Raw genomic sequence first — 16,041 nt, forward strand, 5'->3', positions numbered from 1 at the left:
GTGGCGGCTCTGGCGGTGGACGAGGTCCCCACCCCACCATAGTCACTCCCCGCTTCCGTATCCCCCTCCCAATGACCACCCTCCAACTCAACCCACCTAAATAAAGGGGCAGCATCGGGATAAGGGGCAGCAGCTCCGGGATAAGGGGCAGCAGCTCCTGGCTGAGGGACTCTGGCAGGTCCGGGCTGAGGGACTCTGGCAGGTCCGGGCTGAGGGACTCTGGCAGGTCCGGGCTGAGGGACTCTGGCAGGTCCGGGCTGAGGGACTCTGGCAGGTCCGGGCTGAGGGACTCTGGCAGGTCCGGTCTGGCGGAAGGCTCTGGCTGATCCGGTCTGGCGGAAGGCTCTGGCTGATCCGGTCTGGCGGAAGGCTCTGGCTGATCCGGTCTGGCGGAAGGCTCTGGCTGATCCGGTCTGGCGGAAGGCTCTGGCTGATCCGGTCTGGCGGAAGGCTCTGGCTGATCCGGTCTGGCGGAAGGCTCTGGCTGATCCGGTCTGGCGGAAGGCTCTGGCTGATCCGGTCTGGCGGAAGGCTCTGGCTGATCCGGTCTGGCGGAAGGCTCTGGCTGATCCGGTCTGGCGGAAGGCTCTGGCTGATCCGGTCTGGCGGAAGGCTCTGGCTGATCCGGTCTGGCGGAAGGCTCTGGCTGATCCGGTCTGGCGGAAGGCTCTGGCTGATCCGGTCTGGCGGAAGGCTCTGGCTGATCCGGTCTGGCGGAAGGCTCTGGCTGATCCGGTCTGGCGGAAGGCTCTGGCTGATCCGGTCTGGCGGAAGGCTCTGGCTGATCCGGTCTGGCGGAAGGCTCTGGCTGATCCGGTCTGGCGGACGGCTCTAGCGGCTCCTGTCTGGCGGACGGCTCTAGCGGCTCCTGTCTGGCGGACGGCTCTAGCGGCTCCTGTCTGGCGGACGGCTCTAGCGGCTCCTGTCTGGCGGACGGCTCTGTAGGCTCATGGCAGACGGGCGGCTTTGCAGGCTCATGGCAGACGGGCGGCTTTGCAGGCTCATGGCAGACGGGCGGCTTTGCAGGCTCATGGCAGACGGACAGTTCAGACGGCGTAGGGCAGACGGGCAGTTCAGGCGCCGCTGGGCAGACGGGCAGTTCAGGCGCCGCTGGGCAGACGGGCAGTTCAGGCGCCGCTGGGCAGACGGGCAGTTCAGGGGCCGCTGGGCAGACGGGCAGTTCAGGCGCCGCTGGGCAGACGGCAGACTCTGGCCGGCTGAGACGCACTGTAGGCCTGGTGCGTGGTACCGGAACTGGAGGTACCGGGCTAAGGACACGCACCTTCAGGCTAGTGCGGGGAACAACAACAGGGCACACTGGACTCTCGTGGCGCACTCTAGGCCTGGTGCGTGGTACCGGAACTGGAGGTACCGGGCTGAGGGCACGCACCTCAGGGCGAGTGCGGGGAGAAGGAACAGTGCGTACAGGGCTCTGGAGACGCACAGGAGGCTTGGTGCGTGGTGCCGGAACTGGAGGCACTGGGCTGGAGACACGCACCATAGGGAGAGTGCGTGGAGGAGGAACAGGGCTCTGGAGATGCACTGGAAGCCTGGTGCGTGGTGTAGGCACTGGTGGTACTGAGCTGGGGTGGGAAGGTGGCGCCGGATATACCGGACCGTGAAGGAGGACACGTGCTCTTGAGCACCGAGCCTCCCCAACCTTACCAGGTTGAATGGTCCCCGTAGCCCTGCCAGTGCGGCGAGGTGGAATAGCCCGCACTGGGCTATGCAGGCGAACCGGGGACACCACCTGTAAGGCTGGTGCCATGTACGCCGGCCCGAGGAGACGTACTGGAGACCAGATACGTTGGGCCGGCTTCATGGCACTCGGCTCGATGCCCAACCTAGCCCTCCCAGTGCGGCAAGGTGGAATAGCCCGCACTGGGCTAAGCACGCGTACTGGGGACACCGTGCGCTTTACCGCATAACACGGTGTCTGACCAGTACGACGCCCTCTTACTCCACGGCAAGCCCGGGGAGTTGGCTCAGGTATCCAACCCGGCTTCGCCACACTCCCCTTTAGCCCCCCCCCCAAGAAATTTTTGGGTGAGCTTCTCGGGCTTCCAGCCTCTCATACGTGCTGCCTCCTCAATCCACCGCTCCTGGGCTGTGGCTGCCTTCTTCTCCTCCCGCGAGCGGCGATTCACACCAACCTTAGCCCAGGGTCCTTCTCCGTTGAATATTTGTTCCCAACTCCATTCCTCTTCTCTCCATTGCTTTAGTTCCTTTCCTCCGGCTCCAATCCGCTTGGTCCTGTTGTGGTGGGTGTTTCTGTAACGGCAGTCATTGTTGTTCTCCTCCTCAGACGAGGAGGAGCATGGATCGGACCAAGATGCGGATTGGTGATTAATCATACTTTTAATGAAAACAGCAAACAAGACACTACAAAACTACAAAACAACAAACGTGACTAACCTTCAACCGTCCTGTGTGGCCCAAACACTGACACAGGAACAAACACCCACAAAACCCCAGTGAAACCCTGGCTGCCTTAGTATGACTCTCAATCAGAGACAAACGATACACACCTGTCTCTAATTGAGAATCATACCAGGCCGAACACAAAACCCAACATAGAAATACAAAACATAGACTACCCACCCAACACTCACGCCCTGACCAATAAAGACATACAAAACAAGAGAAAACAGGTCAGGAACGTGACATCACCATTGTTAAAGTGAAAGATGGAGAATTTATGGCATTTCTGTGTGTAAACGTGTTTGGGCAAGTGACCATTTTCAGGCAACCAAAAAATATTCCTGATTTGCCTGATGGAAAGTGCCTTTCAGAATACAGTAATTCTCCCCCCCCCCCCCCATTGTTTTCTCATTTATAATTTTTTTTTAATACAAAGAATACAGTAATTCCATTAGGTTCTTCTCCAGATTAGTTACAGTCTATTGGTTCAGTCTAACCATGCGAAACCACGAGGGACAGTTCATCTCTAGATTAGTCTATGCACTGGATTAGTTGTCTGGATTATGTCCACTTTAAAGAATGAGAAAAGCCATATATAGTAGCGTGAGTAGCCTATTAGATTAAACAATGACTGTTGAATTTCTGCTCTTCTTTTAGTTGCTAGGCAGATGTGTAGCACAGTAGCCAACACACCTACTAGCATTTGGCAGTCTTTGTAGACTACCAGTCAGTTGCTATATATCACTGTGCGGTTATGAGAGGGCTTTTGTGCCACAAAGTGCAATTTCTGGCCAATTAAGTCCAATTTCTGATTAGGTTTTGATCTATTTGACAGGCTCGAGCTGCTTGAATACATTTGCGGATATGCAGACGGTCAAGAGGTATAAGTAGATTAACATAGTCTGTGTCTGTGAAATGGCTATGGTTGGAATAGGCTCCAAATTCATAAGGACTCTATGAGGCTTGCCATTGTTGGAAGTCTTGGAGTTCCCTTTTTTAGATAACAACACATTATTTGATTCTTGTACAGGGTTAATTTGACGAATGAAGTGAGAACATGGCCCTGGCACCACCAAGCTACTACAGGCATAATCCTTACAATGTCAAAAGGGGTCTCTTGAAACATTATCCAAGTTTGATATTATACAAATTATTTAATTATGTATAATGAACAAAAATATAAACGCAACATGCAACAATTTCAACTATTTTACTGAGTTACAGCTCATTTAAGGAAATCAGTCAATTGAAATAAATTCATTAGGCCCTAATCTATGGATTTCCCATGACTGGGCAGAGGCGCAGCCATGGATGGGCACGGGAGGGCATAAGCCCACCCACTGGGGAGCCAGGCCCAGCTAATCAGAATTATGTTTTCCTCACAAAAGGGCGTTATTAAAGACAGAAATACTCCTCAGTTTCATCTGCTGTCCGGGTGGCTAGTCTCAGACGATCCCGCAGGTGAAGAAGCCGGACGTGGAGGTCCTGGGCTGGCGTAGTTACATGTGGTCTGTGGTTGTGAGTCCGATTGGACATACTGCCAAATTCTTTAAATCGACATTGGAGGAGACTTAAGGTAGAGAAATTAACATTCCATTTTCTGGCGGACATTCCTGCAGTCAGCATGCCAATTGCACGCTCTCTCAAAACTTGAGACATCTGTGGCATTGTTTTGTGTGACAAAACTGCACATTTTAGAGTGGCCTTTTATTGTCCACAGCACAAGGTGCACCTGTTCCTGTCAGCTTCTTGATATGCCACACCTGTCAGGTGGATGGATTATCTTGGCAAAGGAGAAATGCTCACTAACAAGGATGTAAAAAAAATTGTGCACAAAATTTGAGAGAAATAAGCTTTTTGTGCGTATAGAACATTTTTGGTATATTTTATTTCAGCTCATGAAACATGGGACCAACACTTTACATGTTGCGTTTATATTTTTGTTAAGTATAGAACTAGAAATACATTTGAAGCAAGGTTTGTTCTTCTGCCATCTTTAGCCACCTCAGGACAGACATGAAAACACATCAATATGTAGTGTTTTGTGGTCATGCGTGACTTAGCAACGATCATGGGTTCAAACTCCCACAGGGAACACTTACAAAAAATGTATGTATTCAATTTATTGTAAGTTGCTTTGTGTAACAGTGTCTGGTAAGTGCTCTAACATAAACCTCTAGTTCTCTGTCCATTTCAATAATGGATGTTTTCTATAGGTAAGTGACAGCAGTGATGGATTGTGAGAAGCTGCCAGTGTTATGGCATGATTAAACGACTGTCAGTTTCTATGGAGCAGATGGACCAGGAGGTCTAATAAGGGCAATATAGGGTAAAGACACAGTGACAGAAAGTGTCACTAATAAAGACAAAGTGATGGTAAGTCACAGATGGATCCGTCTATTAGTGGCAATATAATCTCTTTCGACTTCAATGAGGCCCCTTCTTGGAAATTTGAGGATTGGTTGGGGGTGTTTTCACATGTAGCCGTCTTTAAAAGCAAACTCCAAGGTGAGAAAAGGATGTACTATGTACTCCTGTTGGAGATCTCAGCAGGCTATCCGAACAGACACTATTACGTCCATGTTGTCTCTAGAGTGTTTTATGGAAACTAGTATTGAAACCTGCCATTGACTACAGTATAATGGAAACTAGTATTGAAACCTGCCATTGACTACAGTATAATGGAAACTAGTATTGAAAACTGCCATTGACTACAGTATAATGGAAACTAGTATTGAAACCTGCCATTGACTACAGTATAATGGAAACTAGTATTGAAACCTGCCATTGACTACAGTATAATGGAAACTAGTATTGAAACCTGCCATTGACGACAGTATAATGGAAACTAGTATTGAAACCTGCCATTGACGACAGTATAATGGAAACTAGTATTGAAACCTGCCATTGACGACAGTATAATGGAAACTAGTATTGAAACCTGCCATTGACTACAGTATAATGGAAACTAGTATTGAAACCTGCCATTGACGACAGTATAATGGAAACTAGTATTGAAACCTGCCATTGACTACAGTATAATGGCTCGTATCCATCAGTGCACTCTGTTTTGTAGGCCCGGGGCGATACCGGTATCGCAATATTTTTTCCATGACAGAAAGGAAAAAGCAAAGCAGACCAAACTCAGACCAAAAACCTCCTGTATGTATAATATTGTGTGCTATAGCTCGGGAAATAAATACATGTGACTCTGGATGACAACATAATGACGTTTGTTTCCAACATTAGGGCTGTTTTTCTAAAGAAGTTTTAATCCGCGAGAGAGAGAGAGTGAACTTGAGAGAAAGAGAGAGAGAGAGAGAAAGGGAGGGAGAGACATTGTAAATACCACCAATATTGATCTGTTTATTTACTGGATCTTCCCCCACTATTAGTACTACAACTATTTTCACATTGCTAAAACTAACATCAACCCAAAAACTATTAGAAATTAACAGTAAACATTGCACTCAAAAAGGTTGAAAAAAGATAAGCATTTCAAGTGTTACATTATGAGTGTTTTAGCAATGTGAAAATAGTTGTAGTACTAATAGTGGGGGAAGATCCAGTAAATAAACAGATCAATATTGGTGGTATTTACAATGTCTCTCCCTCCCTTTCTCTCGGTTTTTTGTTGATGTTAAATGTATTTCTTCTCACTTTAATTGATTGTTTATTTCACTTGCTTGGGCAAGGTGAACATGTTTCCCATAAAGCCCCTTAGAAATGAATTGAGGGAGAGAGAAAGAGAGAAAGAGAGAAAGAGAGAGAGAGAGAGAGAGAGAGAGAGAGAGAGAGACAGAGAGACAGAGAGAGAGAGAATTCAACATCCCAATTAGGATCTGGCTAAAAATACTTGAAACAGTTATAGAACCCTTTGATGTCTGGGTTCTGCTTACCAACCAATAATTCACAAAATGGGACATGCAGAATTCTGCAAAAACATCCTCTGTATCTAACGTAAAACACCAAATAATGCATGCAGAGCAGAATTAGGACGATACCCAATGATCAAAATCCAGAAAAGAGCCGTTAAATTCTACAACCACCTAAAAGGAAGCAATTTCCAAACCTTCTATAACAAAGCCATCACTTACAGAGAGATTAACCTAGAGAAGATTCCCCTCAGCAAGCTGGTCCTGGGGTTCTGTTCACAAACACAAACCCCACAGAGCCCCAGGACAGAAAGAAAATTAGACCCAAACAAATCATGAGAAAACAAAAAGATAATTACTTGACACGTTGGAAAGAATTAACCAAAAAACTAAGCAAACTGGAATGCTGTTTGGCCCTAAACAGAGAGTACACAGTGGCAGAATACCTGACCACTGTGACTGACCCCAAATGAAGGAGAACTCTGACTATACACAGACTCAGTGAGCACACTGAAAGTTTGCTGGATCGAATCCCCGAGCTGACAAGGTAAACATCTGTCGTTCTGCCCCTAGACAAGGCAGTTAACTCATTGTTCCCTGGGAGTCGAAGACGTGGATGTTGATTATGGTTGCCTCTTTGATTCAGAGGGGTTGTGTTAAATGCGGAAGACACATTTCAGTTGAATGCATTCAGTTGTACAACTGACTAGGTATCCCCCTTTCCCTTTCCCTTAGCCTTGCTATTGAGAGAGGCCGCCGTAGGCAGACCTAGCTCTCAAGAGAAGACAGGCTATGTGCACACTGCCCACAAAATGAGCTGGATAATTAGCTGCACTTCCTAACCTCCTGCCAAATATATGACCATATTAGAGACACGTATTTTCCTCAGATTACACAGACCCACAAAGAATTTGAATACAAATCAGATTTTCATAAACTCCCATATCTATTAGGTGAAATACCACAGTGTGCCATCACAGCAGCAAGATTTGTGATCTGTCGTCACAAAAACGGTGAACCAGTGAAGCACAAACATCACTGTAAATACAAACTATATTTATGTTGAGTTATTTGCCCTTTTGCACATTGTTGCAACACTTGAAATGTCTCTATTCTTTTGAAACTTTTTGGAGAGTAATGCTTACTGTTCATTTGTAATTGTTTATTTCACTTACATTTATTATCTATTTCAATTGCTTTGGCAATGTAAACATATGTTTCCCATGCCAATAAATTCCATTGAATTGAATTGAGAGAGAGATAACATGCTGAGCTCACCCTTGCAGGCCAAGGTCCATATTGTGGTGTGGGTGGGGGAGGGTGTTCAATTGTCCACGCATAAGCTGACCTACCGACAGGACTACCATTGTCTTGGATGATTAGAATACACTGACTCCCCCCCTGAATGTACTCTACAACTCCCCATACATATCCATTTCAATACAATTGTTTCCCCTGCACTTTCATATCATTTGCATATAATTTAATTGTGCATTGAGAATAGTATCCACACACTGCCAAAGTATGTTGCTTTTGATAACAAATGTAGGTGTATTTTCCTCAGGTGAAGAGTAATATACTACTGTTTGCACCACTTTGACTGCAAAAAGCCAGTCCCTGTCTGTTATTAAAAGCATTTAAATGCAGTAACATCTTGGCAGCCTGCCCAGTCCAAAGGCCTGTTGCCAAGGAAACAAATGACACCTGCTCTCTTGCTCTACTCCCTCCCTCCCCCAAGGCTCATATTTCAAATCTGTTTTTCCTGTAATCTCTGGTATACCACATTGCCTTTCAGCTAAAAGCTTTTTGTTGTGGCATTGGAGCAAGAGAGCGAGAGAGAGGAAGTGAAAGAGAGGGAGTGGTTAAGAGAGGGGGAGGGAGGGAGAAAGAGGGGCCTCCTCCTAGTTGCTAGGGCAACTTGACATCACAGTGACGATTTCCTCCATTTAAAAGCTTTTAACCGGATCCCTCTCCTGCCCTAGGCCCCATTTTGAGTCCTCTTTCAGCTAAGCTCGGGGGAAGGGCACAGCACAGGCAGAGCGGTGTGTGACTGTTTGCAACCACATTCCACTGACAGCATAAGAAATAATGCTAAACAGCAGAGAAGGGCTTTCAAACTAAACCGTTTTTGGGGCCTATTTTTGTTTACAAAACCAAAACAGGAAGAGAGTGCTTTTGAGAGGGCTTTCAAAATGGCTGCCGAGGAGAGTTTTAGTTACCTCATTCCGGGCCACAGCGAGAAGCACAGAAGGGCCCGAAACTGGACCGATGCAGAGATGAAGGGGCTTCTGTATGTATGGGAACAGAATGTCGCCGAGCTGAAGAAATGTAAGAGGAACGCCAAGATCTACGAGAAGATGGCACAGAGGTTCTTCGAGCTCACTGGAGAACAACGCCATCGGGAGGAGATAAAGATGAAAATCACCAACATGTCTTTCCAGTACAGGCAAGTGTAAGAAATAGCTTTTAATTATTTATTGGGGGGGGGGAGTTGAAAAAGGTGGCAACATAAATCCACAAAAATCTTGTATTGTATGAACGCACTTTAATATCCAGAAAGAACTGAGGTAGGCTACGTTGGAATGTAACTCCACAGGTGTCAGAGCATCCTGCATAACTAGAACTCAATACGGTCTGCTATGATACTTAGAAACCCAGACTTCTTATGTCCCCTACTTTACCCAAACCAATATATACCATCCTTGACTCCTTATTTGACAGGAAAATGAAGTGCACAACCAATGGGAGCGGTGGGACACCCGACTGGCCGTACTACAAAGCAATAGAGAAGCTCCTCACCAAGACTGACGATAATGGGACTATGAACCCGTTTGAGCTCCAGTCTCCTGGCCCCTCCACCTCCACAGAGGCCTCGATGTCCCATGCAGAAGGCCTCCCCACGGGCTTCCTTCCGGAGTACACAGGCTCCTCGGACGAGATGGAGATGAGGGAGGACCTGGATGGATGGGAGAGCTCTGGCAGCCTGCACTCTGGACTTCCCTGTCCTGAGTAAGGCCATGTTTACATATTGGGCTTCAAATGAGGAAACGGAGAGATAGAAAGAGAGAGAGAGAAAAAGACGACACCTCCTGAGAGAGAGAGAGAGAGAGAGAGAGAGAGAGAGAGAGAGAGAGAGAGAGAGAGAGAGAGAGAGAGAGAGAGAGAGAGAGAGAGAGAGAGAGAGAGAGAGAGAGAGAGAGAGAGAGAGAGAGAGAGAGAGAGAGAGAGAGAGAGAGAGAGAGACAGAGAGACAGAGAGACAGAGAGAGACAGAGAGAGAGAGAGGGGCGGGGGTGCTGAGGTATTGAGCTAAACTGCCCACCCTTGCCGGGAGGGGTCGTCTATTGTCATTGGGACGGACTGATTGTCTCCACAAGGCTCTCTAAGTGATACACATCACAGTGTATTGTGATGATAGTTAATCAGCATGAGAGTAATTAGCATACAGCAAGTTTACTTTAATTTCACATTATTTTGTAGTTCTCGGCTTATCCCAGAAACCGCTTTACCAAGTTTGATCGAAAAGGGCCCTACATACAGAACTCTTGAATGCTTGTATAACTCTCTCTATAAATTATGTCATTACCATTGCTTTGACTAACAAAACCGCTTTCTGTCCAGTTCCCACCCGGCGCCGGCCAAGAGGAAGAAGGTGCACCAGCACCTGTCTCTGAAGCGGCGGAAGCTGAAGGTGATGGAGGCCATGCTGCAGGAGCAGCGAAAGGTGAGCCGGGCAGTGGAGGAGACGTGCCGCGAGGTGCGCCGCGTCATGCACCAGCAGAACTTCCTCCAGGTGCAGAGCCTGCAGCTCCAGGAGCGCATGATGAACCTGCTGGAGAAGATGATCCAGCCACTGACGGCCCCCACGCCAGCCTGGGGTGCTGCTGCCCAGCCTGGGGTCAAAGAGCCAGGCCAGGGATGAAGGGTCCAGAGTGAGGGGTCAAGGAGGGTGGTGGTGGTGGTCAGGACTCCCTAAAAACACGGCACTTCGATACAAGGGACTTTTCGTAGCAGGTTAGGTGAGCATTTCTGCTGACCCTAAACCCTAACCCTTTCCCTAACCTTAACCTAATTCTCCTAACCTGCTACATTAATTCTCCTAACCTGCTGCGTAAGTTCTCCAAACCTGCTACGAAAAGTCGTAGCTATATCGAAATTGCGTCCCTGTGGTGCTCACTATATGGCTATGCTAGAAAATAAATGCCATATGCTACATGGCTATGTGTTATATGCTACATGGCTATGTGTTATATGCTATAATATGGCTATGTGTTATATGCTATAATATGGCTATGCTTCATCTGGTGTATGGCACTTTTTAACAACTGATTGAGAGTAAATAATGTCAATCTCACCCTAACCTTACCCCTGACCTGAATGCTCACTGGCAGAGAGAGGAAAAAAGCAACTTGCTCATCAGTGCTGAGAGGCCGGTTTCGTCCTTTCTAGCATGGCCATCTAGTGGTTGCTGTGCGAGAATGAGAGGTCAGGGGTGAGGGTTCAGAGGTGTATGGCTGAGGCTGCTTTAAGACACGTTCCACCATTCATTGACCGATTTGAGAGATATCTACAAGCTAGGAAAATACTGTGCTAATTCACAAAAGACAACGTTTGTCCACAAATTCTATATCTTAATGACAAAAGGCATGGGCATTTGGTGTTGTATCACTTATTTTCCAATGTGTGTCCTGCTATGGTGTATGTATCTTCCAACTAGCATAGCCTACTTGTTTGAAATGTATGACTGAAATAAAAACATATGTTCTGTTGTCATTTTTTGTCTGTCTTTCAACTATTCCTGTTACAATCTTGTCTCCCTTTCATCCTAAATATTGTCATAATGTAGCCGACATAAAGTCAGCATTCACACTTTGTGTGTACTGTCATGTAATATGATCTCCATACAATAACACATCATATTAAATGGTAACATACAGTACCAGTCAAAAGTCTGCACACACCTGCTCATTCAAGGTTTTTTCTTAATTTTGATTATTTTCTACCAAAAAAAGTGTTAAACAAATCAAAATATATTTTAGATTTTAGATTCTTCAAAGTAGCCTCCCTTTGCCTTGATAAAGTCAGAGCATCTGCTGTCTCAGCCACTGCCTGTCACCAAGGGTGTACCCCAAGGCTCAATCCTAGGCCCCACACTTTTCTCAGTTTACATCAAAAACATAGCTCAGCTGGCCCCTCCCACAAATGTCATGTGGTTTGGTAAGAACAATGCCCCTTTCCCCACAGGTGTGATTACTACCTCTGAGGGTTTAGAGCTTGAGATAGTCACCTGATACAAGTATTTGGGAGTATGGCTAGACGATACACGGTCCTTCTCTCAGCACATATCAAAGCTGCAGGCTAAAGTTAAATCTAGACTTGGTTTCCTCTATTGTAATCGCTCCTCTTTAACCCCAGCTGCCAAACTAACCCTTATTCAGATGACCATCCTACCCATGCTAGATTACGGAGACGTCATTTATAGATTGGCAGGTAAGGGTGCTCTCGAGCGGCTAGATATTCTTTACCATTCGGCCATTAGATTTGCAATCAATGCTCCTTATAGGACACATTACTGCACTCTATACTCTTCTGTAAACTGGTCAGCTCTGTATACCCGTCGCAAGACCCACTGATTGATGCTTATTTATAAAACCCTCTTAGGCCTCACTCCCCCCTATCTGAGATATCTACTGTAGCCCTCATCCTCCACATACAACACCCGGTCTGACAGTAACATTCTGGAGGTGTGTTGAGTCATTGTCCTGATGAAAAATAAATGACAGTCCCACTAAGCGTAAACCAGATGGGATGGCGTATCGCTGCAGAATGCTGTGGTAGCCATGCTGGTTAAGTGTGCCTTTAATTCTAAATAAATCACAGACAGTGTCACCAGTAAAGCACCCCCACACCATCACACCTCCTCCTCCATGCTTCACGGTGGGAACCACACATGCAGAGATTAAATGTTTTATTTTATTGAATCTTTATTTAACTAGGCAAGTCAGTTAAGAACAAATTCTTATTTACAATGACGGCCTACCAGAAGGCAAAGGCCTCCTGCGGGGACAAAACACATCACGACAAGAGAGACACCACAACACTACATAAAGAGAGACCTAAGGTCAACAGCATAGCATGGCAGCAACACATGAAAACACAGCATGGTAGCAACCATGATCATCCGTTCACCTACTCAGCGTCTCACAAAGACACGGCTTTTGGAACCAAAAATTGCAAATTTGGAGTAGATGTTGACATGTGTCTGTTACTTGAACCCTGTGAAGCATTTATTTGGGCTGAAATTTCTGAGGCTGGTAACTTTAATGAACTTATCCTCTGCAGTAGAGGTAACTCTGGGTCTTCCTTTTCTGTGGCGGTCCTCATGAGAGCCAGTTTCATCATAGCGCTTGATGGTTTTTGCGACTGCAAAATTGACTGACCGGGTTGACTGACCTTCATGTTTTCAAGTAATGATGGACTGTCGTTTCTCTTTGCTTATTTGAGCGGTTCTTGCCATAATATGGACTTGGTCTTTTACCAAGTAGGACTATCTTCTGTATAACACCACTACCTTGTCACAACACAACTGATTGGCTCAAATGCATTAAAAGTAAATACATTTCACAAATGAACTTTAAACAAGGCACACCTGTTAATTGAAATGCATTCCAAGTGACTAACCCGTGAAGCTGGTTGAGAGAATGCCAAGAGTATGGAAAGCTGTCATCAAGTCAGAGGGTAGCTACTTTGAAGAATCTCCAATATAACATTTGTTTCGATTTTTTTACACTTTTTTGGTTACTACATGATTCAATGTGTTTTTTCATAGTTTTGATGTCTTCACTATTATTCTACAACGTAGAAAATAGTAAAAATAAAGAAAAACCATGTAATAAGAAGGTGTGTCTAAACTTTTGACGGGTACTGTATAATGTGTAACAAAACATACTACAGATGTAGGATCTTAATTTGATCACCCTGAGAACTTCTTTGCGATGCAGGGCATTTTTAACTTGTAGTGTATTTGAGGTTTAAAAAGGCTTCTGAATTTCCACTTTCAAATTGCAGACTTGATTTTCCCTTAAGAAAAATGTATCAACCCTTAAAAAAAAGTGCATGAAATATAATCCACACCATTCACATTTTCTGTTGCTGCTGGATTATTTTCCTGCTGTAGCAAACTGGCTCAAATTATGATCCTACATCTACACTACTGTTCAAATGTTTGGGGTCACTTAGAAATGTCCTTGTTTTCCATGAAAACATGCATGAAATGAGTTGCAAAATGAATAGGAAATATAGTCAAGACGTTGACAAGGTAATACATAATTATTTTAATTTAAATGAAAATGGTGTCCTTTAAACTTTGATTTTGTCAAAGAATCCTCCATTTGCAGCAATTACAGCCTTGCAGACCTTTGGCATTCTAGTTTTAAATTTGTTGATGTAATCTGAAGAGATTTCACCCCATGCTTCCTGATGCACCTCCTACAAATTGGATTGGCTTGATGGGCACTTCTTACATACCATACAGTCAAGCTGCTCCCACAACAGCTCAATAGGGTTGAGATCTGGTGACTGTGCTGGCCACTCCATTATAGACAGAATACCAGCTGACTGCTTCTTCCCTAAATAGTTATTGCATTGTTTGGAGCTGTGCTTTGGGTCATTGTCCTGTTGTAGGAGGAAATTGGCTCCAATTAAGCGCCGTCCACAGGGTATGGCATGGCGTTGCAAAATGGAACGATTGCCTTTCTTCTTCAAGATCGCTTTCACCCTGTACAAATCTCCCACTTTACCACCACCAAAGCACCCCCAGACCATCACATTGCCTTCACCATGCTTGACAGATGGCGTCAAGCACTCCTTCAGTATCTTTTCATTTTGTCTGAGTCTCACGAATGTTCTTCTTTGTGATCCGAACACCTCAAACTTAGATTAGTCTGTCCATAACACTTTTTTCCAATCTTCCTCTGTCCAGTGTCTGTTCTTTTGCCCATCTTAATCTTTTATTTTTATTGGCCAGTGTGAGATATGGCTTTTTCTTTGCAACTCTGCCTAGAAGGCCAGCATCCCAGAGTCGCCTCTTCACTGTTGACGTTGAGACTGGTGTTTTGCGGGTACTATTTAATTAAGCTGCCAGTTGAGGACTTGCGAGGCGTCTGTTTCTCAAACTAGACACTCTAATGTACTTGTCCTCTTGCTCAGTTGTGCATCGGGGCCTCCCACTCCTCTTTCTATTCTGGTTATATTCAGTTTGCTCTGTTCTGTGAAGGGAGTAGTACACAGCGTTGTACGAGATCTGCAGTTTTTTGGCAATTTCTCGCATGGAATAGCCTTCATTTCTCAGAACAAGAATAGACTGACGAGTTTCAAAAGAAAGACCTTTGTTTCTGGCCGTTTTGAGCCTGTAATCAAACCCACAAATGCTGATGCTCCAGATACTAGTCTAAGAAGGCCAGTTTTATTGATTCTTTAATCAGAACCAAAGTTTTCAACTGTGCTAATATAATTGCAAAGGGTTTTCTAATGATCAATTAGCCTTTTAAAATGATAAACTTGGATTAGCTAACACAACGTGCCATTGGAACACAGGAGTGATGGTTGCTGATAATGGACCTCTGTACGCCTATGTAGATATTCCATTAATTATCAGCCGTTTCCATCTACAATAGTCATTTACAACATTAACAATGTCTACACTGTATTTCTGATCAATTTATGCTATTTTAATGGACAAAAAAATTGCTTTTCTTTCAAAAGCAAGGACATTTCTAAGTGACCCCAAACTTTTGAACGGTAGTGTATCTGTATGTGATATATCTGATATGGCAGCTAGTGCCTTGACTGAAAAAGTCCTCATTCAGAGGGAAGGGATATACAATATATGTTGTTAAAACAATTTTTGGGGATCACATTGAGCGATTGATTGATAGTGCAAGACATCCTAATTAGACAAATCTAGGATATGGTTAGTGTTGTGGATAATTTGAGAAGACAGTTCCATTAACTCACTTAAAACCGCATTGTCTTGAAGTGCTCTCTTATGTGAAACCATGGGATTAAATAGAAGGGAGTTGAATGTAGTTTTGCCACATATAGGCTTTGCATTTTACATTTGTGAAAACAGCTAAATAATATACAGAAAAATATACAAAAAAATATCAATAGCCTGCTTATTCGATTCAAATGACTATCTATCACTTCAATATCTTACAAGGCCTAAGGTTTTTGTCCAGGGTTTTAGTAGGCCTAAACATACATAAAACTTCTCGGCTTTCACTGTTTCCATTGACTGACTCACTGTGTCTATTTGACTGTGGTGTGCAATAGGACCATGTGACTCACTCCCCTTGCGACCTTGCAGCATTTTGACCATAATTCACTGTTTTTTTGTTGTTGTTTTTCTCTCCTGGCAGGATGCAACAAATGATGACCCCTTGAGCAGTGTAATTCATCCTGTCATGTTAATTAGCTTGTTATATATCCATTATTAATTGTGTGGTGGTGGTTGCATTTAATAGCCATTTAGGCTACATCTGCATAGTTATTTGTAAATTAGCGCATGTTGGTAATGATATGTGTTTGAAATGTGGCCTGAACAACAACAACAATGTTTTTATTTAGGCTATCAATTTCAGATGATCAGAACCAATAGGATCACCGCAAATATTTGAATATTGAGCTCTCAGACAGGGGGATTGGCGAAGGAAATCACGTGCTCTGAAAACGATGTCATGGTTACT

The 16,041-nt window shown here is 44.8% G+C and overlaps 1 protein-coding gene across 2 annotated transcripts; it reads left to right on the forward strand.

The window, feature by feature from the left end:
* The first annotated feature begins 8,271 nt into the window (after positions 1-8,271).
* Positions 8,272-11,068, forward strand: LOC139534575 (myb/SANT-like DNA-binding domain-containing protein 1). Of its 2 annotated transcripts, none has more exons than XM_071333811.1 (3): positions 8,272-8,748; positions 9,018-9,305; positions 9,917-11,068. In XM_071333811.1, the coding sequence occupies exons 1-3, from the start codon at positions 8,489-8,491 to the stop codon at positions 10,215-10,217; spliced, it is 849 nt and encodes a 282-aa protein (XP_071189912.1). In that variant the 5' UTR covers positions 8,272-8,488; the 3' UTR covers positions 10,218-11,068. The 2 variants fall into 2 exon arrangements, with proteins under 2 accessions (XP_071189912.1, XP_071189913.1); XM_071333812.1 differs by having other exon boundaries at positions 8,283-8,742.
* Positions 11,069-16,041: the final 4,973 nt, after the last annotated feature.

Source organism: Salvelinus alpinus, chromosome 11 (genome assembly GCF_045679555.1).
Source record: "Salvelinus alpinus chromosome 11, SLU_Salpinus.1, whole genome shotgun sequence".
Lineage (NCBI taxonomy): Eukaryota > Metazoa > Chordata > Actinopteri > Salmoniformes > Salmonidae > Salvelinus > Salvelinus alpinus.

Excerpts from the sequence above, each read along its gene's own strand:
- LOC139534575 (XM_071333811.1), top strand. The coding sequence starts at position 8,489 with ATGGCTGCCGAGGAGAGTTTTAGTTACCTCATTCCGGGCCACAGCGAG. Across the intron at positions 8,749-9,017 it reads TCTTTCCAGTACAGGCAAGT|GAAAATGAAGTGCACAACCA; the intron begins GTAAGAAATAGC and ends CTTATTTGACAG. Across the intron at positions 9,306-9,916 it reads TCTGGACTTCCCTGTCCTGA|TTCCCACCCGGCGCCGGCCA; the intron begins GTAAGGCCATGT and ends CTTTCTGTCCAG.